General features: G+C 45.7%; 1 protein-coding gene and 1 long non-coding RNA gene across 2 annotated transcripts in view; one reads left to right on the top strand and one right to left on the bottom strand.

The window, feature by feature from the left end:
• Nucleotides 1-26,234, bottom strand: part of LOC128409932 (uncharacterized) — a 158,316-nt gene that overhangs the window by 43,601 nt on the left and 88,481 nt on the right. The window lies entirely within an intron of this gene.
• On the top strand, nucleotides 567-24,715 carry C1D (C1D nuclear receptor corepressor). The gene is made up of 6 exons (XM_053380471.1): nucleotides 567-694; nucleotides 7,116-7,302; nucleotides 12,823-12,997; nucleotides 16,053-16,119; nucleotides 16,561-16,616; nucleotides 24,414-24,715. The coding sequence occupies exons 3-6, from the start codon at nucleotides 12,857-12,859 to the stop codon at nucleotides 24,588-24,590; spliced, it is 441 nt and encodes a 146-aa protein (XP_053236446.1). The 5' UTR covers nucleotides 567-694; nucleotides 7,116-7,302; nucleotides 12,823-12,856; the 3' UTR covers nucleotides 24,591-24,715.

The following is a 26,234-nucleotide window of genomic DNA, read 5'->3' as shown; positions in this document are numbered from 1 at the left end:
TAAGACAGGATTTGTGAAGGAAGAGACAATGGGGAGGCTTTTCCATTTTGACCATGCAGAGAAACATTTGCTCAGTTTAGGAATCAAAATGGTTCCAGGTTGGCTTTCCTGTGCTGATCTATATACGTGTGGTTATGAACGTTGCCATATATCTAAGACCATAAAATTCCTATCACAACCTCCCTCCTCCTTTTTAGAATGGCAAAGGCGCCCCCCAGAGAAGGGCCGGAACTGGAAGGGCGGGGAGTTCCGGCGGACAAAAATCAGAAATAAACCGGCGCGCCCCGCTAGCAACGTCCCAAACTCGGGCGCCGTAGCTGGCAGTGCGCTCTGCAGCCGCCCCCGCCCCGGTCCCCCCAGCAGCCCCTTAGGAAGGCCCTCTTTCCAAGCTGCCTTGGCCGCGGCTTGCCTTCCCTTCTTCTCGCTCGCCCATTCGGGGACGGGCGTGCGTAAAGCGGCGCCTTTCCCCGCGCGCAGCCCGGCCGGAGACCCGCGGGACCCCCTTGGCTCGGAGGGGTCGAGCTGCGCAGGCCCGGCCTCCGCGTCTCCCAGCGAAGGAGCGCGGTCGGCGGCCAGGCTCCGCGGCTCCGCCTCGCCCAAGCCCGGGCGGCCGAGCAGGCGGGCGGGACTCCGGGGGCGCCTCCCCGGCTTCTGCGTCAGAGCGCAGCGGAGGCCCGCCGTCTCCACGCCGCAGGTAGGAAGAAGCGCCGCTGGGCGAGGAGCGGGGCCCCCGGCTCGCGAGGAAGCAGGCAGGCGGGCGCTGGCCTCCCGTTTAGCCCGGTGGCGGTGGAGGGACTGCATTCCCCGCAGGACCCGCAGCGCCAAAGCGGGTGGCCTCGGGGGTCCCTGGGCCCAGAGCTGGTGGCGCCTTTCCGGGGAGGGGGGAGATCTGCTGGATCCGGCCGCGAGGGATCCCCTGACCCACGGGATCGCCCAGGGGCCTCTTCTGGAAAGTGCCCCCATCACCCTCCCCAAAAGAAAAGGAAAGAAAGAAAGAAAGAAAGAAAGAAAGAAAGAAGAAAGGAAAAGCTATCCGTGGTTCTCATTTACTTACTTAATCTGTATACCGCCCTTCATCCCTAGATCCCAGGGCGGATCACAGCATTAAAAACACAAAATACATATTAAAAACAAGAACAGGAGCAAAGCAAATCAGTAGTCCCCTTCTTCCCACCCCCTTCCACAAACACGTTTAAAAGGGTGTTAAAAATGTGTTTCTGGGAGGGGGTGGTTTGGTTTTGTTTTGATTATGTATTTCATGTTTAGAGTGGATCCACACTAAGCATTTGTTAAAACATGTGCAGCACACGTTGAAGGCACATGGCTTCCCCCTGCTGCCAAAGGATCCTGGGAATTGTAGTTTTCATCCCAGAGGGGCTACGGTTCCCAGAATTCTTTTCTGAGGGGAGAGGGAGCAGCCATGCGCTTCAGATTGCAGGGTGTGTGTTTGAATGTGCTTTAAATGCATGGTGTGCATGCGTACCTGGGCAATTCATTTGGCTATTGTAGTTAATGAAGCACTTTTTCCTCTGAGTTGCATCTGCTGGGTTTGCAGGAGCAGAAAGAGTTTCTGCTTGTGTAAGGCAGGCAGCCTGGTTTTTGTCAAGAAGCACCAACCTTTGCTGCTGGTGCCTCTGTTTCCACCCAGGGGTGTGGAGAAGCCGGTCTTATGCGATTATGGCCCAGAAAGATGAAGTAGGGTGGGGGGTGGAGTCAGTGAAAATAGCGTGCCACCTTTTTGTACAACGCTTCGTGTTTGGGGCCAAATTAGGACACTGACTGTGGGCACATTTCGGCCTACTTTGACTGCTCCCACTACATGTGTTTGAAGCAGTGTTAGAAACTGAGATATGAAAGCTAGGAGCTGAATGACACCTTAAAACCTAGGTTATGGGTGCAAGAATGGAATGCCTTTGTTGTTGTTGTTTAGTCGTTTAGTCGTGTCCAACTCTTCGTGACCCCCTGGACCAGAGCACGCCAGGCACATCTGTCCTCCACTGCCTCCTGCAGTTTGATCAAACTCATGCTGGTAGCTTCAAGAACACCATCCAACCATCTCATCCTCTGTCATCCCCTTCTCCTTGTGCCCTCCATCTTTCCCAACATCAGGGTCTTTTCCAGGGAGTCTTCTCTTCTCATGAGGTGGCCAAAGTATTGGAGCCTCAGCTTCACGATCTGTCCTTCCAGTGAGCACTCAGGGCTGATTTTCTTCAGAATGGAGAGGTTTGATCTTCTTGCAGTCCATGGGACTCTCAAGAGTCTCCTCCAGCACCATAGTTCAAAAGCATCCATTCTTCGGCGATCAGCCTTCTTTATGGTCCAGCTCTCACTTCCACACATCACTACTGGGAAAACCATGGCTTTAACTATACGGACCTTTGTTGGCAAGGTGACGTCTCTACTTCTCAAGATGCTATCTAGGCCTGTCATTGCCCTTCTCCCAAGAAGCAGGCGTCTTTTAATTTCGTGGCTGCTGTCACCATCTGCAGTGATCATGGAGCCCAAGAAAGTAAAATCTCTTACTGCCTCCATTTCTTCCCCTTCTATTTGCCAGGAGGTGATGGGACCAGTGGCCATGATCTTCGTTTTTTTGATGTTGAGCTTCAGACCATATTTTGCACTCTCCTCTTTCACCCTCAATAAAAGGTTCTTTAATTCCTCCTCACTTTCTGCCATCAAGGTTGTGTCATCTGCATATCTGAGGTTGTTGATATTTCTTCCGGCGATCTTAATTCCGGCTTCGGATTCATCCAGCCCAGCCTTTCGCATGATGAATTCTGCATACAAGTTAAATAAGCAGGGAGACAATATACAGCCTTGTCATACTCCTTTTCCAATTTTGAACCAATCCGTTGTTCCATATCCAGTTCTAACTGTAGCTTCTTGTCCCACATAGAGATTTCTCAGGAGACAGATGAGGTGATCAGGCACTCCCATTTCTTTAAGAACTTTCCATAGTTTGCTGTGGTCGACACAGTCAAAGGCTCTTGCATAGTCAATGAAGCAGAAGTAGATGTCTTTCTGGAACTCTCTAGCTTTCTCCATAATCCAGCGCATGTTTGCAATTTGGTCTCTGGTTCCTCTGCCTCTTCTAAATCCAGCTTGCACTTCTGGGAGTTCTCGGTCCACATACTGCTTGAGCCTTCCTTGTAGAATTTTAAGCATAACCTTGCTAATGCCTAGGTGTGCTTTTTAATAACAGGAATACGAACTGAAAATGAATCAACTGCAGCTAAAATATTAAGTTAATTTTTCACATGGTCTAGTCCTTCCCCTAGGGATGTGGGTGGCGCTGTGGGTTAAACCACAGAACCTAGGACTTGCCGATCAGAAGGTCGGCGGTTCGAATCCACGCAACGGGGTGAGCTCCCATTGCTCGGTCCCTGCTCCTGCCCACCTAGCAGTTCGAAAGCATGTCAAAGTGCAAGTAGATAAATAGGTACCGCTCCGGCGGGAAGGTAAAAGGCGTTTCCGTGCGCTGCTCTGGTTCGCCAGAAGCGGCTTAGTCATGCTGGCCACATGACCTGGAAGCTGTACGCCGGCTCCCTCGGCCAATAAAGTGAGATGAGCGCCGCAACCCCAGAGTCGGTCACGACTGGACCTAATGGTCAGGGGTCCCTTTACCTTTTAGTCCTTCCCCTGCCCACCCCCGTAATATTCTTAAGGGGTCTCTTCTCAACTCTTCAGAGAGCAGCTAGAAGTGGGGAGGCAGAAAAAAGTCCTTTCCCTCCACTCTGCAGTTAATCTGAAATCTTAGGCACAGTACTGCGCCCTGAGCTCAGAAATTCCCTGTCGCACAATGTGCCTAGAACAATGGGAGTTTTGAACACTGGTTTGTAGCTGAGTGCACGTGGCATTAGCCACAGTACCTTGTAGCTTCTTGACAAAGGCTCAGACAGCCCTTGCACTGGCACAGATGGCAACTTAAGTGAATTTGAGTTTGGTAACGGACCTGGGATGAATCTATAGCCCTGCCACCTATGTGGTGTGAACATCGACCAAGAAAGCAGCTTGCAGCTCAGCCTGGGGTGGGGGTGTGATCTAACTATGTTTCAGGCCTCTAATGTGTACAGAGCCTGTAGAGTTCACCATCCTTTGCGATAAGCATCGGAGAGGCCTCCGTGTTACCCTGCCTTTATGATAAGTTAGACTGGCAGCCACTAAGGAAGGCCTGTGTTATAAAAGGACCCTATCCTATGGGAGGCTCAGTGAATGGCCTTTTCTTTTTTTTAAAAAAATATATTTTTATTAATTTTCCATACATTCGTTTCGCATTAACAATTTACAATAAATTTCCCATTTTTTGACTTCCTTCAGCTTCTCTGACAATCATTCGAATTCTAATTTTTTAATACACATTTCCCAATTTTTATATTACCTTTATGCTTACCCCCGTCTTATATTCTGCTTTTTTGCAATATTTCTTAATCTATTACAGAGCTTCTTTAAGTGCCACTAACGTTATTTCGTTATCACTTATACTTTCCCAATAATCTGCTAATTTTTTCCAGTCCTCGATGAAACTTTGATCTCGCTGATACCTGATTTTCCCTGTCAGTTTATCAAGTTCTGCATAGTCCATCAGCTTTGTTCTCCATTCCTCCAACGTTGGTATTTGTTCTTGTTTCCAATTCTGGGCCAATAGTATTCTTGCCGCTGTCACTGCATACAGGAAAATTTTATAATCCTTTCTGTTTATTTCATTTCCCATTATTCCTAAGAGAAAAGCCTCTGGTTTCTTAACAAATGTATATTTCAACATTTTTTTCAACTCGTTATATATCAGCTCCCAGAAGCTTTTCACTTTCTTACATTCCCACCACATATGGAAAAATGTACCATCCTTTTCTTTACATTTCCAACATTTCTTACATGTTTTGTACATTTTTGCTAATTTTACTGGTGTGATGTACCATCTATACATCATTTTCATAACATTTTCCTTTAATGCAGTGCATGCAGTAAATTTAATACCATCATTCCAAAGTTTTATCCAATCGTCAAATTGTATATTGTGTCCAATATCCCTGGCCCATTTTATCATAACTGATTTAACTTCTTCATCTTTTGTATGCCATTCCAACAATATTTTGTACATTTTGGATAAATTTTTATATTCATTATTTATTATTTCTGTTTGAAACCTAGAATCTTTCTCTATATATCCATGTTCTTTAAGGTCTTTCTTAAACATTTCATTTGTTTGGAAATAATGTAACCAATCATACACAAATTCTTTCACTTTTTCATAAGGTTTCATTTTCCATTTCCCCCCTTCTTTAATGATCAAATTTCCATATGTAATCCAATTCTTTCTCATATTAATTTTTTTAACCGCCATAACCTCTAATGGCGACAGCCAGTGTGGAGTTTTTGTTTCGAGTAGGTTTTTATACCTCTCCCATATTTCTATTAACGGTCCTCTGAATATGTGGTTTCCAAAACCTCTATGGATTTTCTTCTTTCCAGCCCATAGATACGCGTGCCATCCGAATCTATTATCAAATCCTTCTAAGTCCAACAGTTCTGTGTTTTCTAATTTTATCCATTCCTTTAACCAACAGAGACCTGAGGCTTCATAATACAGTTTCAAGTCTGGCAAGGCAAAGCCTCCTCTTTCTTTTGCATTAGTTAGTAACTTAAATTGAATTCTTGGCTTCTTTCCTTGCCAGATATACCTTGAAATTACTCTTTGCCATTCTTTGAAAACCCCAGTTCCCCTGATTATCGGAATTGTTTGATATAAAAACAGTAGTTTTGGTAGCACGCTCATCTTTATCGTTGAGATCCTTCCCCAGAATGATAATTTCATTCGTCCCCACATATCCAAATCTTTTTTTATCCCATTCCACACTGGTATGTAATTATTCTGATATAAATCTATATTCTTGGGGGTTATCCATATACCTAAATATTTCACCTTTTTCACCACTTCTATACCTGCTTGCTGCTGTATCTCTTCAATTTTATCTGAGTCCATATTCTTAACAATTATTTTAGTTTTTTTCTTATTCAGTATAAATCCTGCCACTTGACCAAATCTCTCTACCTCTGTAAGTATATTTTTCATACTTTCTAAAGGGTCTTCTACCGTTATAACCAGATCATCGGCAAAGGCTTTCACTTTATACTCATTCCGGCCTACTTCAACCCCTTTTATTGCCTCATTTTCCCTTAATGATTTTAGAAAGACCTCCAGTACCATGATGAATAACAATGGTGAAAGTGGACACCCTTGTCGTGTACCTTTAGATATCCCAATTTCCTCAGTAATCACATTATTTACAATTAATTTAGCCTTCTGCTCCGTATATATTGCTTTAATTCCATTGAGAAATTCCTCCCCTACTTCCATATATTCTAGACTTTTCAGCATAAAAATCCCAAGATATGTTATCAAAGGCCTTTTCCGCATCAACAAATATTAACATCGCTTGTTTCTCATTTCTGGCAGTCAAATATTCCAAAATGTTAATTATATTCCTAACATTGTCTCTCATTTGTCTGCCAGGTAAGAAACCCGCTTGGTCCTTATGTATAATATCCTTTAATATTCTTTATATATATACTTATATATATACTTACCTGGCAGGGGAGACACCTTGATCGTGAATGGCCTTTTCAGTCCAGCATTGAAAGCGGCTTTTAACTGATGGGATTTTATTGGCCATGGCAGTTCTGTTGCTTAAATTACACCGTGAAATATCGGTGCTTGCTTATAATGTATTACAGTGGTGCCCCGCAAGACGAATGCCTCGCAAGACGGAAAACCCGCTAGACGAAAGGGTTTTCCGTTTTTGAGTTGCTTCGCAAGACGATTTTCCCTATGGGCTTGCTTTGCAAGACGAAAACGTCTTGCAAGTCTTGCGATTTTTTTCGCTCCCCCCCTTTTTCTAAGCTGCTAAGCCGCTAATAGCCTTTTAGCCGCTAAGCCGCTAAGCCTTTAATAGCCGCTAAACCGCTAATAGCGCTAATCCGCTAAGCCGCTAATAGGGTTGCTTCGCAAGACGAAAAAACCACTAGACGAAGAGACTTGCAGAACGGATTATTTTTGCCTTGCGAGGCACCACTGTATATAAGTTTTAAATATATTTTATGTTTTTGATGTTTGCCAGCTTGAGAAAGACTACATACACAGAAAGGGGTGAGGAGGTATCGACAAATAAAACACCTGCCTAAACTGAGTTCTGCAAAACACGGCAAATGAGTGGATGAAGGCTTTTCAACTTCATCACTCAAGGGAAACCGTCCTCCAACAGCTATAGGTGAAAGTGCATCTGATTCCGGATTATTTTAAGCAAGGTACTGTTTTCTGCACACTTAACCCTACTTCTTAAATCATCTGTGCTCAGTCCACATACTGTTTTTTGGAGTTCTCAAACTCTTTTCTGAATGCTTGCACCCTAGTACTTTGCATTGTGCTGAGGTGCAAGCGTTTGGGCAGCTGTGACTGCAACGTGTGGACTGTGCGCAACAGACGAGAGAGAGGATTCATTGAAAGAGGGCGGTCTTTATTCCAGATTACTTAATCCAGAATGCTTTGGGTACTGCCGCTCTGCTGCCAGCACGTACTCCCGAGAAGGTTAGCCACAAGAGAATTGTAACCCAGCTAGCTGATAAAGGTTCCTTCCTCCTGATTTACATGGTAAAGGAGACCAGGAAAAGGTCCAGAAATGCCCTCCGCTATCGGATCTTTATGCTTCTGCATACTAGTTGCTGGAAGAAGGGAGGGTGCTTTAGAGCTCAGGTCTTGCTTGCAGACTTCCCACAGGCCTCAGTTTGACCACTGTGAGAGCAGAGGCTAGGTGGGCCATTGGCTTGGTCCAGTAGGCTCTCCTTATGTTCTTTGTTGTTGTTTAGTCGTTTAGTCGTGTCCGACTCTTCATGACCACCTGGACCAGAGCACGCCAGGCACTCCTGTCTTCCACTGCCTCCCGCAGTTTGATCAAACTCATGTTTGTAGCTTCGAGAACACTATCCAACCATCTCATCCTCTGTCGTCCCCTTCTCCTTGTGCCCTCCATCTTGCCCAACATCAGGGTCTTTTCCAGGGAGTCTTCTCTTCTCATGAGGTGGCCAAAGTATTGGAGCCTCAGCTTCAGGATCTGTCCTTCCAGTGAGCACTCAGGGCTGATTTCCTTCAGAATCAAGAGGTTTGCTCTTCTTGCAGTCCATGGGACTCTCAAGATTCTCCTCCAGCACCGTAATTCAAAAGCATCAATTCTTCGGCAGTCAGCCTTCTTTATGGTCCAGCTCTCACTTCCATACATCACTACTGGGAAAACCATAGCTGTCAGGGGCTCAGGAGCAGAAGCACAGGGGAGAGAGGAAATGGAGAGCGAAGGGGAGGAATCCGAGGGGAGCGTAGGGGAGTATGACAGTGACCCGAGAGATTCCATGAGCTTCTCCAGCGAATCAGAAGATTCCCAGAAGGGGGCGCCGATGGTGAGGGCAAGGGGGGTCCCATGGGGGACGCACCAGAAGCAAGGGGCCAGCGGGGACTCCCAAGGCAGCAGCGGGGGATCAGGACCAGCTCCCCCACCAGAGCGCAGTGGGGGGGAAGAGTCACATGTGTCAGGACCAGCCTCTCCTCCAGCGGGGAGAGAAGATGAGTCAGAGCTGACCACGCCTCCATCGGAAAGTGGGGGAACGGAGGAGAGGTCAGGTCCAGCTAGCCTCCCCGAAGGAGGGAGCAGTGACAGCAGTGTAACGGTCAGAAGGAAAGTGGGAGGCTGGGCGCGCGCGCCAAGTTCAAATGTGCAGGCGCGCGGGACAGCAGGAAACCCGGATTGGGAGCCAGGTCCTAAAGCCCGACGGAGAGAGGGGGAAGAGTCAGGGGACTCAGCGTCAGAAGAGTCTAGGAAGGGCGAGACCCCGACGGACAGGCGGAACCAGAGGAGGAAGGAACAGAGGAAGAGGTGGAGTAAGGCTAGAGTCTTAAACTGGTGTCAGGGGGGAGGAGATTCAGATGGAGCTTCGGCGGTCTAGAGTTTGAGACGTAGTGCTGCACGCTGTGGCTGTGGAAGTCAAATTGAACTTCAATAAAGACTTTTATACTAAACAACGAAGCAGCGTTGGTCCTTGGTGAGCTGGGACCTCGGGCAGCTCTGACAATAGCTTTAACTATACGGACCTTTGTTGGCAAGGTGATGTCTCTCCTTATGTTCTTAAACGGATTCAAATCAGATATGGTGCTTTATGTATGTTAAACCCCCAGTACAATGGCTATTGTAAGGGAAAGAAGCAGGGAGAAAGCTGAATGCCTGCCTGTAATGATATTCAGGGTTAGTAGTTTCTGAGGGGAAGCATGTTTGGAGGGTGACTTTCTTTACTGGGTAAAAGCCTACAGATAAAATTTGAAGTGGTGGTACTACAGACTTCTAAATACCTGCAGTCGCAAGGCTGTTATTTTAAAAAAACAAGCAAGTAGAAAGCGAGCCCTTTCAAATTTTGGATATATCTGTTAAAAATGAGATACAGGTTTGATGTCCTGGAATTATTAGCCTGCTGGAGAATGCTTTCATGGTCATTTTGTCCTTACATCTATTCATATCTCTGTAATAGTTTAAGGCTACTACTTTGTAAATAGTAATCAAACTCTTCCCACCAACTCTCTGCAACACCACACTTGGAATATCGCCACAATAAAGTTCACGGTATTTTTTCAAAACCATAAATATATTTCCAAGTGTCCAGAAATGGTACTTTATCTTCTAGTGTGGCATGAGGTGAAGGAAAAAAACAAGGAGGGGTGTATTTATTTCTGAAGCCTCTCTCCCTCCTTGCCCCAAAATGTGGGACAGCACTCTTGTGTGTAACCTTTTCTCCAATCGGAATGGAAGAGTCTAGGTTAGAGGTTCCCAGAGTTCACAAGCTTCGTCCCGGTGACCCACAGCAAAAATACAATTAAAAATCAGGTGGCGCTGTGGGTAAAACCTCAGCGCCTAGGACTTGCCGATCGTATGGTTGGCGGTTTGAATCCCCGCGGCGGGGTGCGCTCCCGTCGTTCGGTCCCAGCGCCTGCCAACCTAGCAGTTCGAAAGCACCCCTGGGTGCAAGTAGATAAATAGGGACCGCTTACCAGCGGGAAGGTAAACGGCGTTCCGTGTGCTGCGCTGGCTCGCCAGATGCAGCTTGTCACGCTGGCCACGTGACCCGGAAGTGTCTGCGGACAGCGCTGGCCCCCGGCCTCTAGAGTGAGATGAGCGCACAACCCTAGAGTCTGTCAAGACTGGCCCGTACAGGCAGGGGTACCTTTACCTTTACCATTTAGCACAGCAAAGTGCAATAGCTACAACAGCTGAAGACCTTTACCAATTTCAAAGTGGATTGGAGGGGGAGAGATTTGCTGCCCGTGAGATTTGCTATTCCTGTAGGTTGCCTGTAAGCAGTACTTCTGGGCAGAAATATAAGGGTCGCCCTTTTAAAATCATTCCTGCAGCATCATTCTGTCGTCCCTTCATTTTGCAGGAACTGGCCAATATACATTTGATTCAAGTAGTGTGCTTACCCACAGAATAGCTTCCCTTTTATACATTCCTTGCTTAGTGGCTCTGCAGAATGTTCTATTCTGCTCCTACTTTTTAAAAACCTTTCTGGCCTTCTCTCAGAACTGGGGTTATTTGGAAAGAAATTTTTGTTGCTGTTATGTAGAACCGTCGTTCAGTTTTGGCACAAGGCATGTGGCGGAAAGGCAGGCCAGAAACTGATCAAGTTTCTGCTTGTATGTAGGAAGTACCTTTTTTGTATAGTTTGAAGTAATTGTTTTGCAGATTAAGTAAGGGAAATAAACAAGGAGTCCAGGATTGCCTGTAGATATATGGAATCATTCACATTGCTTTATTTCCCCCTTAGCAACTTCTGTTCCATAGCAGTTTGTGTTGATTTTGGCAACCAGCTGTTTTGTTGAAGCAGGCAATGGTCTTATTTATTGAAGATTAAAGCTTGAACACAACTGCTTAAAACTAGGGGTGTTGCCTGGAATCTTAGTCATTACTATGAGTTGCAACCGATTTCTGAACTAAGTGATTAAAACACAAGTTTTAAGCTGCCATCTTAAAAAGGGATCTGATTTCTCTCTCTCTCTCTCACACACACACACAAAAGCTGTGCCACTGACCTGTGGTCAATTTGGGGACACCTCTTTAAATGGTCCAAACTTTTTAAGTTAAGTGGACCAATCAGTTGTCCAAACAACTTTTAAACTCTGCCATAGCAGCAGCACATTCTCTGTGGTCATGGTTGTCAAAGTGTGAGGGCACACTCTGGCCTCTGCTAGCTCAGTTTTGTGTGTCTTTTTTGAGGTAATAAAAAGTAGTATTCTCCCCACCCTCCGAATCAGTGGAGGTGCACAATTTCTCAATGAGAGCTAATGGGGCACTCATTTATTTTATGAATGTGCTTTCTGGCTGAGTCCATGTGATGGAAATGAAAAAAGTTGCCGACCTTGCAGACATCCATGTTCCTGGCCCACGCCCCTTTTCTTTTGAAAAAAAAGCGCTATTCAGATGGTCTTTGCAATGTGGTTCCTGAACTCCATTGTCTGGTTCCCACATTGTTATCAGTAGAATATCAAATTATATATCACACGGGGTATTTTCATGCCAACATCAGCTTTCTGGTTCCAGTGGTGAGCAGCGAGCAGCATGAGAAGTAGTCTTAACCCACATATAAATCTTTAAAATGGGCAGGGAATCTATGGCTCTCCATATGTTCATCATCTCCATCTCTTATCATCCCAGACGATGGGCCATGCTGGTTGGGGTTGGTAAGAACTGGAATCCAACAACACCTGCAGGGCCATCTGCTTTAAATGATACCAGTATGATCTAGGTCATGGATAGGCAAACTAAGTCCCAGGGGCCAGATCCGGCCCATTCGCCTTCTAAATCCGGCCTTCGGACGGTCCGGGAATCAGTGTGTTTTTACATGAGTAGAATGTGTCCTTTTATTTAAAATACATCTCTGGGTTATTTGTGGGGCATAGGAATTCGTTCATTTTTTTCTCTCTTCAAAATATAGTCCGCCCCCCCACAAGGTCTGAGGGACAGTGGACCGGCCCCCTGCTGAAAAAGTTTGCTGACCCATCTAGGTGCTGCACATTTATTAATTTTACTACATTTATATCTTTCCTTTCTTCTGTCATGGAACCCAAGTTGATGGTGGCTTTCTGTCAGGAGCTCGTCCTACTCTCGAGTAGGACCCTGGCAGAGACACATGCGCAACTGGCATGTTCCCTCCCTCCTGGTTGATCGTTCAGAAGCTTTAAAAGCTTTCTTCTGCTCGAACATCACAGCGGCCGATGCCAACAGACATCGGTACACTTAGGGATCCGCAGAGTTTGCGCAGCTTGCGTAAGAGACCTCAGCAACTCAGCATTTTGGCTGATCTACTTTATTTACATATAAACACACACGGAGCACTGCAACATGGCTCCCTCTCTCTCTAGCATCAGACAGCAAAGAGAGAAAGAACAAAGGACAATAGTCCTACTTCACGGAACACAGTAACACAAGCATCCTGTCTCCGTCACTTCCCACTCTGTGGAGTCAAAACATACACTGTCATGTGAAAGACAACAATCCCATGTCTGCAATCACGGAGCAGGAATTCTAACACTTTCATGAGGTGCATGAAAGTGGTACCTATGCTGTCATGATAATATTTGAAAACCTGTTCAAAATGAAAAAAGTTGCCAGCCTTGCAGACTTCCCTTGGTTATCCAGGACTGTCAACCCATAGGTTGACGTAAGTGATTTCTTTAAGAGCTCGCGGACCATTTCATGAGCCTAATGTTTCTGTGTTTATCTACCTGTACTATAGGTAAACCTGTCCTGCTTCTTGTGTGTAGAGCATAATGTCGGAGAGTGATCTTGCTGGAGAAGAGTACCCAGCAGAGATCCATGATTACCTTTCGGCCTTTGATAAGTCTCTTGGTTTTGTGGATGAGATGTTGAAGACTATGATGTCTGTGTCGAGAAGTGAGCTTCTCCAGAAGGTAAGATGCAGGTGAAGGCACAAAAGTGTTTGTCTTTTAACTAATCGGTGGAAGGGAGGGTCCCCAGCGGTCTTTCATATTAGGGTGGCTTGTACTTCACCCAGAAACCAGAGTACGTTCTCTGCTTGCCTTATTTCTGAAAGTGGGGTTTTAGAATAAACTCGCCCTAGAATGTAAAATCTAGGTGTTAAACTGCTACCGTACCCATTCCAGCTGTAGGAAGAACAGCTCTAAAAGAATATATGAAGTATCTTTTCTTTCTCACTTTCAACACCCAGAAACAGCACAAGGCACTGCCTGGGGCCTTGGTACATGTATTGATGTACCTTAACATTTAAAATCCAATTTGTAATTTCTTTGGGGCAAAATAAAAACTCGTCCATCAGGGAATTTCACCCCCGAAGCTTTCCAAACATGAATAAATTATAAACACGACGGTCCTGACAACTCAGCTCTTTGACAGCATCCATGTTCAATCTTGTAAGCTGCACACTCATGTAACCTGAGTTTCCTGGAAATCCTGTAGGAACGAAATGATAGATTGGGTTTGACAGCCAAAAAAAACACGTTTCTACCTTTTGGTGTACAGCTGCAATATCCCTGCATGCATTGTACACTTAAGCACAGGTGGCAGCGATCCATAGCCCCCGTGCCGTAGGACTCCTTCCTCGCTTGTAAAGAGAAGCAACTCCGCGAGCGCCTGGGGCTTTCGTAGTTGGCTGTGAGGAAGGTCCAGAGGTTACCTCGTTGGGTCACTGCCAGGAATGACAAGTACCGTATTTTTCGCTCCATAGGGCACACCGGACTATAGGGCGCACCTAGTTTTTAGGGGGGGAAATAAAGAAAAAAAATTATTCCCCCCCCAAGCCCCAAAGAGCAAAGAAGCCAAGACAGCGAGCAGGATACATCCCGCTGGCTGTCTTGGCCTCCTCTTTAGCCACGCGCAACCTCTCCAGCTGGGAGAGATTGCACGTGGCTTCGTTTTTAGCCGATGGGCTGGGTTAGCCTGAGCTTCCCCTGACCCCAGCCCCCAAAACAGGTCCAGGAGAGGCGATGAGATTGCATGCAACCTCGCCGCCGCTCCCGGAGCTTGCGGGGCTGGGGACGGGGGAAGCCCGAGCTTCCCCCGGCCCCAGCCCCCAGAACAGGCTCCTATCCGCAAGCCTTTGGAGCCCGGCGGGAACTCCCGCCGCACTCAGAAGGCTTGTGGATAGCTGCCTGAAGCCCGGGGAGCGCAGCGGCAGTTGGCGCTGCGCTCCCCAGGCTGCAGGCTTCTATCCGCAAGCCTTCGGAGTGCTCCAAAGGCTTGCGGATAGCTGCCTGAAGCCTGGAGAGCGAGAGGGGTCGGTGCGCACCGACCCCTCTCGCTCTCCAGGCTTCAGCGAAAGCCTGCATTCGCTCCATAGGATGCACACACTATTCCCCTTCATTTTTGGAGGGGAAAAAGTGCGTCCTACAGAGCGAAAAATACGGTAGATAATACATGGGAGCAGTGGTGTAGCATAATGGCTCATAGAGCTTCCTTTGGTGATGTTGGAGGAGACTGCTACTTCTGAAGCCCAGACAGCTTGCTGGGGGCTGGGGTGGTGTTACTATTTCCTAACACAGTCATGAAAAATATATATATATATTTCCTTCCCATTGACCGCAGCAGATTGAGGAGGATAAAATAGGCTGGCACAGTTTTGGGGTCAGTTTGGGGAGTATTGGGGGAACAAGGACGCTTAGGATCCTGGAATGCCTTGTGCTGTCCTTTGACATGGATGGTTTCCCCTCCTGTGGAACAGTGATGCTTCTCTTTTGTGGGCTTCTCTTTTTCACCCACGGAAAGATCTGAAATATCCACTCGTTTTCCTGGGAGTATACGCAAGCTCCCCATATTGCAAACTGTCAAGTCCTGTTAGAATCGGATCAGTTGGCTTTTGGGAAGCTGTCCCTCCACCTGCAATTCAGGGACAATAATACTAGCCTACCTCACAGAGGTATTGTAAATATTCCTGCAAATTATGTGAAGCACGTGCAAAAATGTGAATCGTTTTAAATGTTCAGAACGGGTACATAGATGCTGAGTTGTGTTACTAGCTTATTTCAGCATACAGTGGACACTTGGGTTGCGAATGTAATCCGTGCGGGAGGCACGTTTGCAACCCGCAATGCCATGTCTGCGCACGAGTGGGTTGCGATTTGGCACTTCTACACATGCGCAGAGCGCGATTTAGTGCTTCTGCGCATGTGCGACCGCCGAAACCCAGAAGTAACTCATTCCGGTACTTCCGTGTTCGGCACGGTGCGCAACCCGAAAACGCACAACCTGAAGCGTCTGTAACCCGAGGTATGACTGTACTTTGTGGATATCCTGACATTTCATTGGGTTAAAGGTAAAGGGACCCCTGACCATTAGGTCCAGTCATGACCGACTCTGGGGTTGCGGCGCTCATCTCGCTTTATTGGCCGAGGGAGCCGGCGTACAGCTTCCAGGTCATGTGGCCAGCATGACTAAGCCGCTTCTGGCGAACCAGAGCAGCGCACGGAAACGCCATTTACCTTCCCGCCGGAGCAGTACCTATTTATCTACTTGTACTTTGACGTGCTTTCAGACTGCTAGGTTGGCAGGAGCAGGGACCGAGCAACGGGAGCTCACCCTGTCATGGGGATTCGAACCGCCGGCCTTCTGATCGGCAAGTCCTAGGCTCTGTGGTTTAACCCACAGCGCCACCCGCGTCCCTTCATTGGGTTGGGCAGGTAATAATATAATGGGACAATTTTATTAGATGTCTGAAAGTCAAGCCCCCAAATGCAGATCATGCCTACATAAATATTACTTTCTATTCTTTAGAAATTTGTTTACTTGAAATTATTGGGTAGGATTCCATGAACAATTTGATTTTTTAAAAAAATGAACTATGAATTCTGCGAAGTACTGTTAGATTCCAGATTGGGGGGAATGTGCCATTGACGCTATATTGTGATAGTAATTGGTTCCTGTAGCTGGAAGCCTTTTTTGATGTTAGATAATGAAATGCACACGATGATGTTTGTATCTTTTGTGTTTTAGCTGGATCCTCTTGAACAAGCAAAATTAGATTTGGTCTCTGCTTACACATTGAATTCGATGTTTTGGGGTGAGTGCGGAGTATGAAATTTATGGTGGTAATTTAAGCACTTTAGCATGTAGCGGCATATTTAAATATGCAACTCGGCAGCTAAGTATCCATCCTATTTCTAATGATGATTTTACAGCCACTATACTTTTATAAGTGACACTTAAAGAAAAGCTTAATTATTTAAGCCTTCGCCATTTTTGTAATAACTGATCAATTCCCTTTTCTTGTTCTTTGGTTCCTCTAGCAACCTTTCCGATTCTCCGTGGAGCCTTTGATGCCATTTCACCCAGCTGTTAGGCGTTTTATATTATGACGAATACTACTGAGTTCAGTTTAGCAAAGCAGCTTTACAGTCTTGCAATTGATGTCTGCTTTTGCAATTTAGATGTGTAGTAAGGATTCTATTGCTAAAGTCTCTCACAACAACAATAATATTGATTAATAAAATTCATTTTACAGTATATCTTGCCACACAAGGAATTAATCCAAAGGAGCACCCAGTGAAACAGGAGCTGGTAAGATTCTTATATAAAATACAGTACAAAATCAGATTCTTACTTAAAATACAGTACAAAATTCCTGGGATAAATGCTTGCACAATGTTAAATCCTCTTTCTCTTTCTCTCTCTCTCTCTCTCTCTCTCTCTCTCTCTTTCTCTCTCTCTCTCTGTGTGTGTGTGTGTGTTCATGGATGGATCCTCAATTATAACCTTATTTTATATTTTTATTTTATTCCAAGCATGTCAGGGTGATGTTCCTGGTTCTTCCTCTACCCCAGTTTAACCTCACAACAACCCTCTGAGGTTGATTAAGAGTCACTGACTGGCCCACCTAGACCAGGCACCCCCAACCTTTGGCCCTCCAGATGTTTTGGACTACAATTCCCATCACCCCTCCACTGGTCTTGTTAACTAGGGATCATGGGAGTTGTAGGCCAAAACATCTGGAGGGCCAGAGATGGGGGATGCCCGACCTAGACCTTCATGGCTGTTTGCACCTTGATCTCCCGAGTCCTCTTCCAGTGCTAACCCAGCCTTCCTCAACCTTGGATCTCCAGGTGTTCTTGAACAACAACTCCCCTGATCACTGGCCATTCTGGCTAGGAATGATGAGAGTTGTAGTCCAGACATCTAGGGACCAAGGTTGAGAGAGCCTATGTTTCCCCCCCCTTTAAAAAATGTATTTTTCAATTTTCAAAATAACTGCATTTTTTCTTTTGTATGTACATATCCAATCCAAATTTCCATTAAATGACTCCCCCCGCCCCCTCTGGTTTCCATTTCCCCCCTTTAATTCTCCTTGCATATAATTATATCTCTCCAATTAATTATAACTTCTTTTTTCCTCCTAATTCTATTATTAGTTCACAAATGTTACATCAAACCTGCTAATGTTTTAACATTTTTACAGTGTTCTTTAAAGTAATCTGTAAAATCTTCCCATTCTTGATTGAGTTTTTCCTCATCTTGGTGTCTGATCTTCACGGTAGGTTTAGCCATTTCGGCATAGTCTATCATCTTAGTCTTCCATTCTTCTTTTGTTGGGACATTCTCTTCTTTCCAATTCTGGGCAAGTAACATTCTAGGCGGGCGGCGGGTGGCGCTGTGGGTAAAAGCCTCAGCGCCTAGGACTTGCCGATCGAAAGGTCGGCGGTTCGAATCCCTGCGGCAGGGTGCGCTCCCGCTGCTCGGTCCCAGCGCCTGCCAACCTAGCAGTTAGAAAGCACCCCCGGGTGCAAGTAGATAAATAGGGACCGCTTACCAGCGGGAAGGTAAACGGCGTTCCGTGTGCTGCGCTGGCTCGCCAGAGCAGCGATGTCACGCTGGCCACGTGACCCGGAAGTGTCTCCGGACAGCGCTGGCCCCCGGCCTCTAGAGTGAGATGAGCGCACAACCCCAGAGTCTGTCAAGACTGGCCCGTACGAGCAGGGGTACCTTTACCTTTTACCTAACATTCTAGCTGCTGTAGTCACATACATAAACAGTCTCTTTTGTTTCTTTGCACTTCTTCACTTATTACTCCTAGTAAAAAAACCTCTGTTTTTTAACAAACGTATTCTTAAACATTTTGGAAATTTCATTGTGTACCATTTCCCAGAAGCCCTTTACTTGCAGATGATGAATGAACTTTATTACGGTCACAGACCAGGATAAAAACAACAACAACAACATATAAAAAAAATAGCAGTTGGGATTTTTTTTTTAACCGATAATTGTTAGAGCAAATAAGGACAAAGAAACAAACATAGGATAAAACATCTGAATAAAATACAAGATTAAACACAGATAATGGATGGATAAAAACTGATAATTAAAACAGATAAGAACTAAAAACAAATAAAGACATGCAGTTAAAACAACTGTAAGAGCATAAGAACTAAAAGACTCACAGTTAAAACAACTATAATAGGCTGCAGAGTAGAAGCCTCTGAACTAGAGGACACTCACAACATTAGAAACTGATGTGCAAATATGGTTAAAACAGACAATTAAAACAATGCACAACAATGAACTATCCCAGGGAGTTGACTCAGAGTCACCCATAGAACCGAGTTTGGGGATTTTCATGTCGGACTGTTTTGAGTTGGGCGATGGTCTGCGCCTACAGATTTGTACACAGAACCTGGCGACCATCCAGGTCATCTTCCTTTACTTTTTTTACACGTCCACCACATATGAAAAACTGTACCTTCTTTCTCCTTGCATTTCCAGCATAAATTAGAAGAATTTTTATACCTCTTAGCCAGCTTTGCTGGAGTCAAATACCACCGGTACATCAGAGAGAGCCTATGCTAACCACTTTTCCACACTTGCTTCAAATACAAAGCTTTTGCCTCCATGCTTTGGTGTCCTGCCTCCAGTGAAAATTGGCTGAAGCAAAGCCACCACTGAGTACGACTGTCAGCGCTGCCCAAGGTCCCAGCTCACACAAGACCAACGCTGCTTCTTTCTCTAGTATAAAAGTCTTTATTGAAGTTCAGTTTCACTTCCACACGCGCAGCGCGCAACGCTACGTCTGTACCTTAGACCGTCGAAGCTCCATCTGAATCTCCTCCCCCTTGACACCAGTTTAAGATTCTAGCCTTACTCCACCTCTTCCTCTGTTCCTTCCTTCTCTGGGTCCGCCTGCTAGTCGGAGTCTCACTCTTCCTAGACTCCTCTGACGCTGAGTCCCCTGACTCTTCCCCCTCCCTCCTTCGGGCTTTTGGACCTGGCTCCCAATCCGGGTTTTCTGCTGTCCCGCGCTCCTGCACATTTGAACTTGGCGCGCGCGCGCAGCCTCCCACTTTCCTTCTGACCGTTACACTTGTGTCACTGCTCCCTCTTTCGGGGAGGCTAGCTGGACCTGGCCTTCCCTCCGTTTCCCCACTTTCCGATGGGGGCGTGGTTATCCCTGACTCATCTTCTCTCCCCGCTGGAGGAGAGGCTGGTCCTGACTCATGTGACTCTTCCCCCCCACTGTGCTCTGGTGGGGGAACTGGTCCTGATCCTCCGCTGCTCCCTTGGGAGTCCCCGCTGGTCCCTTGTTTATGGAGCGTCCCCCCTGGGACCCCCCTTGCCCTGACCATCGGCGCCCCCTTCTGGGAATCTTCTGATTCACTGGAGAAGCTCATGGAATCTCTCGGGTCACTGTCATATTCCCCTACGCTCCCCTCGGATTCCTCTCCTCCGCTCTCTATTTGCTCTCTCCCCTGTGCTTCTGCTCCTGAGCCTCTGACAATGACCAATTGTTCATATGATTTGCTCACCTTCCTAAGCTAGGAAGGAATTCCCAGGAGGCGAGCGTTTCTTTGAAACAGTCTTGTCTCTCTCTGCAAGCAGAAGTTTCAGTCTCGGTGAAATTCCAAAAGGGCTACCAGTTGAAAGTTAGACAATCCTTTCTGATGCCTCTCCCTGCTGAGAGTCAGATTTTGTGCCATTTCACTTGCGGAATGGAAAAATGTTGCACATCTAATAATTATTTATAACTTCCAGTACAGTGTGTTTTCCTATAAATACTTGTGTTAATCTCTGAGGCTACCTTTCCTTACTCCTGTACGACTTTAAAAGTATCATGTGGTTGATTTACTAGCAAAAACGGGAAAAGATTCTCCCTCCCCTTTTCCAATCCCTCCATTAATTCATTTTCTCAGCAGTAAAGAATCCAGTTCGGCAACAAAGCTAAAAGCTTTTTTGGCACCAGTTGTATGTATACTGTCCAGTAATTCTACATTAGTGACATATTTACTGCCTACAATAAATCTTTTCGGTTTGTCTTTATATTCCATTTAGATGCATGAGTACAGTATATGAGGCTGGATACCTTGGAAATTCTGCTGACTTCAAGAATCAAATCAAATGATTTAGCTTGAAGAATAGAAAAACTGCAGATCAAATCTATCAGAATAGTTGTGACATATACATGGTATTATTCTATATACATGCACACATCGTTGCTAAAACAATGAACAGTGCGTAACCATAAAAGCAGATGGTTGGCAGAACTAATTGCAGAATAAAGGTTACTCTTGTGTAGAGAACTATAGCTTCATGCCCATACATAACGTGTGGCTAGATTTGCGGTGCATTCTTTTAGAAAGAAGATTTGCATTTGTTCCAAGATCTTATCTGAACCAAATTGCCATTCAATTTTTCTTACCTCTTCCCAAAGCTATGTCAGTATAGCCTATAGAAAATATATTTAGTGTTGAAAATCTCAAGCGATGTGTGAATTGTTCGTTTTGCTGAAAGCTTGAGCTCCCTGAGAGGAAAGGGATTATTTTCCAATTCTTCTAGTTCCTTGTAAACATGGTATAATGAAGTGGGGTGGGGGTGGGGGGAAGGAGAGAGAGGTGATGGTATTTCCTTCTGAAGGATGACATGATGTCTTTATCTTGCATATGGATGCTCAATCAGTAGTCATTGCTATCTTGCCGTATGTCTGGTACTTAGGACCAAAGGGAACATACATGATCGGTTCAGTGGAACTTTTCAATCAGGTTATGAGAATCCATTACGTGTGTCATTGAATGTAAATCTCTTCATCAGCTCCTTTTACTTACGTCGACATACAGGCTTGCCATTTATTCTTATGGCTTGTTGGAGCACTCCTGAGGCCATCACACAACATGTTATGATGGTCTTGAGAAAACAAGGTCACTATCTAATCAGACATTTGTTGTAATGGGATTAAAGGGAACTCCGTATACTCGTAATTTTGGAAATCTTAATCAAAAGATCGGTGCCAGCCCAGGACATTCTGCTGCCTGAAGCAGAGACAAAATGGCAGCCACACCATCAGAACCCCTACCAGGGCCAGCATTTTCTGGATCATTGGCACCAGTTCCTGCCTTTTTCTATGGTGACACCATGAAGTGAAGAGGCCACATAATTTATATTATACACCCCATCTACGTAGAATCCTTTTCTTCCTTGAACCACTGCCATCTGACATGACATTTTATCTAAATGAAACAACTGTGCTGAGTGGATGCTTTGGAATTTACACAGCTACCCTTCCAGGTGATTCAAAAGAATCTGATAGTGTGTTCTACTAATAGTTGTGCAAGTAGAACTGCAGGTTTAAATAGGCTGGATAATCTGGAAGCAAGTTAAAGGTGCTTATGGGGCGTGGTTTTTTTTGGAGAGGCTATTTTGGTTCCGCTTTTAGTGTAATGGGAATGAAAAGAAGATTATAGGTCCCCCTTTCCCTCTAAGAGTTAAGTTTAAAACAGTGTTTAGGGCTTTGTAGGTCAGTAGCAAAGTATACTGAAACTCAACATCAAAAAAAGAAGATCATGGCCACTGGTCCCATCACCTCCTGGCAAATAGAAGGGGAAGAAATGGAGGCAGTGAGAGATTTTACTTTCTTGGGCTCCATGATCACTGCAGATGGTGACAGCAGCCACGAAATTAAAAGACGCCTGCTTCTTGGGAGAAAAGCAATAACAAACCTAGACAGCATCTTAAAAAGCAGAGGCATCACCTTGCCAACAAAGGTCTGTATAGTTAAAGCTATAGTGTAGTGATGTATGGAAGTGAGAGCTGGACCATAAAGAAGGCTGATCGCCAAAGAATTGATGCTTTTGAATTATTGTGCTGGAGGAGACTCTTGAGAGTCCCATGGACTGCAAGAAGATCAAACCTCTCCATTCTGAAGGAAATCAGCCCTGAGTGCTCACTGGAAGGCCAGATCGTGAAGCTGAGGCTCCAATACTTTGGCCACCTCATGAGAAGAGAAGACTCCCTGGAAATGACCCTGATGTTGGGAAAGATGGAGGACACAAGGAGAAGGGGACGACAGAGGATGAGATGGTGGGACAGTGTTCTCGAAGCTACCAGCATAAGTTTGACCAAACTGCAGGAGGCAGTGGAAGACAGGAGTGGCTGGTGTGCTCTGGTCCAGGGGGTCACGAAGAGTCGGACACGACTAAACGACTAAACAACAACAACAACAACAACAACAACAAGCAAAGTATAAAGTCAGATGGCCAGTGCAATTCTTCTAGAAGTGGTGTCATGTGCTTATGGTACATCCCTCTACTCAGTCACCCAGTCAGACCACACTGACCCACAGCACACAGTTAGCTCAAGACCCTTGCTCGTGGCGACGGATGGTCATGGTCAGCCAGACAATTTCAGGCCTCCAGAGCTTCAATGGATCCCATCAAAAAGGACTCGGTGGTTCCTTGGATATCCCTTCTGGACCTGTTACAACCACAGTGTCCCAACTTGTCATGGTGGCAAAGTATTTTATCCGCTAGGACCCTAGAGACATGTCTCAGCAGGCTTTCGAGGGCTCCAGTACTTTGTTCACTTACATATTAATAAACTTTGCACCACTTGGAATAGCTCTGCTGGTTTTTTGAGATGCAATTGAGGCAACCCACAATCCTCTCTTTCTTCCCCCACTACTGTAAATAACGGACAATTGTGCATTCTTAATGCACATTGGTGCCAAACTTACTGCTCTTCTTTCCTTTGGACCACGTCAGTGAGGCTGAGTGGTGCGTGTTTTGTCGTCAGGGCAATTGGTCCAGGTTTATGCGCTCCCTTGCTTAGCCATTGCTCCATGGCCCTTTTCAGTGCAGGGCTGCCTTAGCTGTGGCCCCCCAGATATTGCTGAATTACAAGCCCCATCATCCTTGATTATTGGTCCTGCTGGTTGGGGCTGATGGGAGCTGGAGTCATTGAGGAGTCTGGAAGGAGCAACTTCTCCATCCCTGAGCTAAGCTAGCAACACTTAACAAAAGGGTCTCAGACATGAATTTTGCATTTAGAATCATAGAATAGAATCCTAGAATCATAGAGTTGGAAGAGACCACAAGGGCCATCGAGTCCAACCCCCTGCCAAGCAGGAAACACCATCAGAGCACTCCTGACATATGGTTGTCAAGCCTCTGCTTAAAGACCTCCAAAGAAGGAGACTCCACCACACTCCTTGGCAGCAAATTCCACTGTCGAACAGCTCTTACTGTCAGGAAGTTCTTCCTAATGTTTAGGTGGAATCTTCTTTCTTGTAGTTTGGATCCATTGCTCCGTGTCCGCTTCTCTGGAGCAGCAGAAAACAACCTTTCTCCCTCCTCTATGTGACATCCTTTTATATATTTGAACATGGCTATCATATCACCCCTTAACCTCCTCTTCTCCAGGCTAAACATGCCCAGCTCCCTTAGCCGTTCCTCATAAGGCATCGTTTCCAGGCCTTTGACCATTTTGGTTGCCCTCCTCTGGACACGTTCCAGTTTGTCAGTGTCCTTCTTGAACTGTGGTGCCCAGAATTGGACACAGTACTCCAGGTGAGGTCTGACCAGAGCAGAATACAGTGGCACTATTACTTCCCTTGATCTAGATGCTATACTCCTATTGATGCAGCCCAGAATTGCATTGGCTTTTTTAGCTGCCGCGTCACACTGTTGGCTCATGTCAAGTTTGTGGTCAACCAAGACTCCTAGATCCTTTTCACATGTACTGCTCTCAAGCCAGGTGTCACCCATCTTGTATTTGTGCCTCTCATTTTTTTTGCCCAAGTGCAATACTTTACATTTCTCCCTGTTAAAATTCATCTTGTTTGTTTTGGCCCAGTTCTCTAATCTGTCAAGGTCGTTTTGAAGTGTGATCCTGTCCTCTGGGGTGTTAGCCACCCCTCCCAGTTTAGCCCTTGAGAATTAGATTTTCGTCTTGGAGGAGAGTCTCCATTGTGAGTTAGTTTTTGGCGAAGTTGAATTCTGGAATGTGCAAGGAAATAATAGTGTGGGGTGGGTCTTTTGTTTACCGTTTTACTTAACCCCTACACCTTTTTGATTGAAAGTGTGATCTTTCCATGTCTTCCAGGAGAGAATAAGAACCTACATGAACAGAGTCAAAGAGATAACGGACAAGAAAAAAGCTGCCAGGCTGGATAAAGGCGCCGCTTCAAGATTTCTGCGGAGTGCCCTCTATGAACCCAAACCTCAGAACAAGTCTGCAAAGAGAACTCCCGTTCCAGCCAAAAAGAAGAAAACACACTAGGATTTCCCTGTTTTCATTGGTATAGGCGGAATGAATATTTTAATTGAATGTGTCATGTTTCATATGGAGTAAAAATATGTTTTGGTGAAATAAATTTATAACAAAAAACCATTTGAGATTTGTAACCCCCCCTCAGATCCTGTTGTTTATTTTGACTTTTGATAGAGAAGCTGAAATTAACCAATCAGGGTCTTCCAACCCACCTACTTTTTACAAAATAGAACTTATAGCTAATTTGTCTTTTGATCTGGGAAACACAACAAGGTATCCATATGCTAGGCAGCTTAAGAGCAACTACTGCAGAACAGATAGTTGGCAGATTGCACCGTCCGTGTTCAAATGTATCTGCTTGTCTGCATCTGACACTTCTGTGCAGTTCTTTCATGCTAAACCAGCTTAGCTGCTGCGTTTTATCAAGTATCCTCTTGAATAAATCTGCTGTTAATAAGAATTGTTTCCTTCCATTCTAGTTCTGCTGGTGCTCTAGTTTAGGAATTACGGAGCCTCCAGAAGTGGCCGCACTTCTGTACAGCTCCCACCAGCCTCTCTGCCCAATGGCCATACTGGCTGGAGCGGATGGAAGTTGGCAGTCTAATATCATCTGAAGGGACGCAGGTTCTTCATCCCTGCTCTAGCTCAACTGGATAATGTTTTAGTTGGTGTTCTTGCTGGAGTGCCTCTCCCCCCGTCAGTTCCATTCATGTTGTTGTTGGCATCTATCTTTCTCAAGAGACAATGGAGCGCTCTTCTGGAGTCGCAATCAGACCGCTGGAGAATCACAGCGCCTGCTGTGGCTGTAGAGACTATAACTCCTTACTGCTGCCTCCCATGTTGTTTTTTGCTGCATTAGCAGCACTGAAATGATCTCTCCTGGGCACAGACCTGAGCAAAGTGTATATGGAGGTCCAGGGCTGCCAGAAGACAAGACCTCGCTGCTCAGACTGATGTGGTCCAAAGGAAAGCAGAGCAATACGGCTGGTACCAGCTTGGCCGCAGGAGTTGCCAGAAGGAGGCGTATAAGGCACTATCCAACCATCTTGGGGACTTCACTCCAGATTTGTGTAGGGTTTACTCCTAAGCCTTTTCATCTCCCAAAGATGTCCTACAAGGCATCCATTAATATATGTGTCAGCTAAACCACTCACAATCAGAAAAAACCAGGTTAGCCTTGACAGTTCCTTAGAATGTCAACTTCACCTGCTAATTCCCCACCCCATAGTCTTTGAAAGCATTTTAGGATGTGAAAGGGGAAGGAGAGACTTCTTGGTGGATGCCTCTTGTGAATTTCTCTTCATGTCAGTTAAGCTTTCCATAACTAGTTTCAGTATCTACAGGCAGCAATGTATATTTTGTATTACAAAAATCAGCATTATAAATCGCAGTAACCTAAGGTCAAATTTATGGGATGCAGGTGGCGCTGTGGGTTAAACCACAGAGCCTAGGACTTGCCGATCAGAAGGTCGGCGGTTCGAATCCCTGCGATGGGGTGAGCTCCCGTTGCTCGGTCCCTGATCCTGCCAACCTAGCAGTTCGAAAGCACGTCAAAGTGCAAGTAGATAAATAGGTACCACTCTAGCGGGAAGGTAAATGGCGTTTCCGTGCGCTGCTCTGGTTCGCCAGAAGCAGCTTAGTCATGCTGGCCAC

The sequence above is a fragment of the Podarcis raffonei genome, chromosome 3, assembly GCF_027172205.1.
Source record: "Podarcis raffonei isolate rPodRaf1 chromosome 3, rPodRaf1.pri, whole genome shotgun sequence".
NCBI lineage: Eukaryota > Metazoa > Chordata > Lepidosauria > Squamata > Lacertidae > Podarcis > Podarcis raffonei.
This window is presented reverse-complemented; position numbering and strand designations above follow the sequence as displayed.

Excerpts from the sequence above, each read along its gene's own strand:
- C1D (XM_053380471.1), top strand. The coding sequence starts at position 12,857 with ATGTCGGAGAGTGATCTTGCTGGAGAAGAGTACCCAGCAGAGATCCAT. Across the intron at positions 16,120-16,560 it reads ATTGAATTCGATGTTTTGGG|TATATCTTGCCACACAAGGA; the intron begins GTGAGTGCGGAG and ends TTCATTTTACAG. Across the intron at positions 16,617-24,413 it reads ACCCAGTGAAACAGGAGCTG|GAGAGAATAAGAACCTACAT; the intron begins GTAAGATTCTTA and ends CATGTCTTCCAG.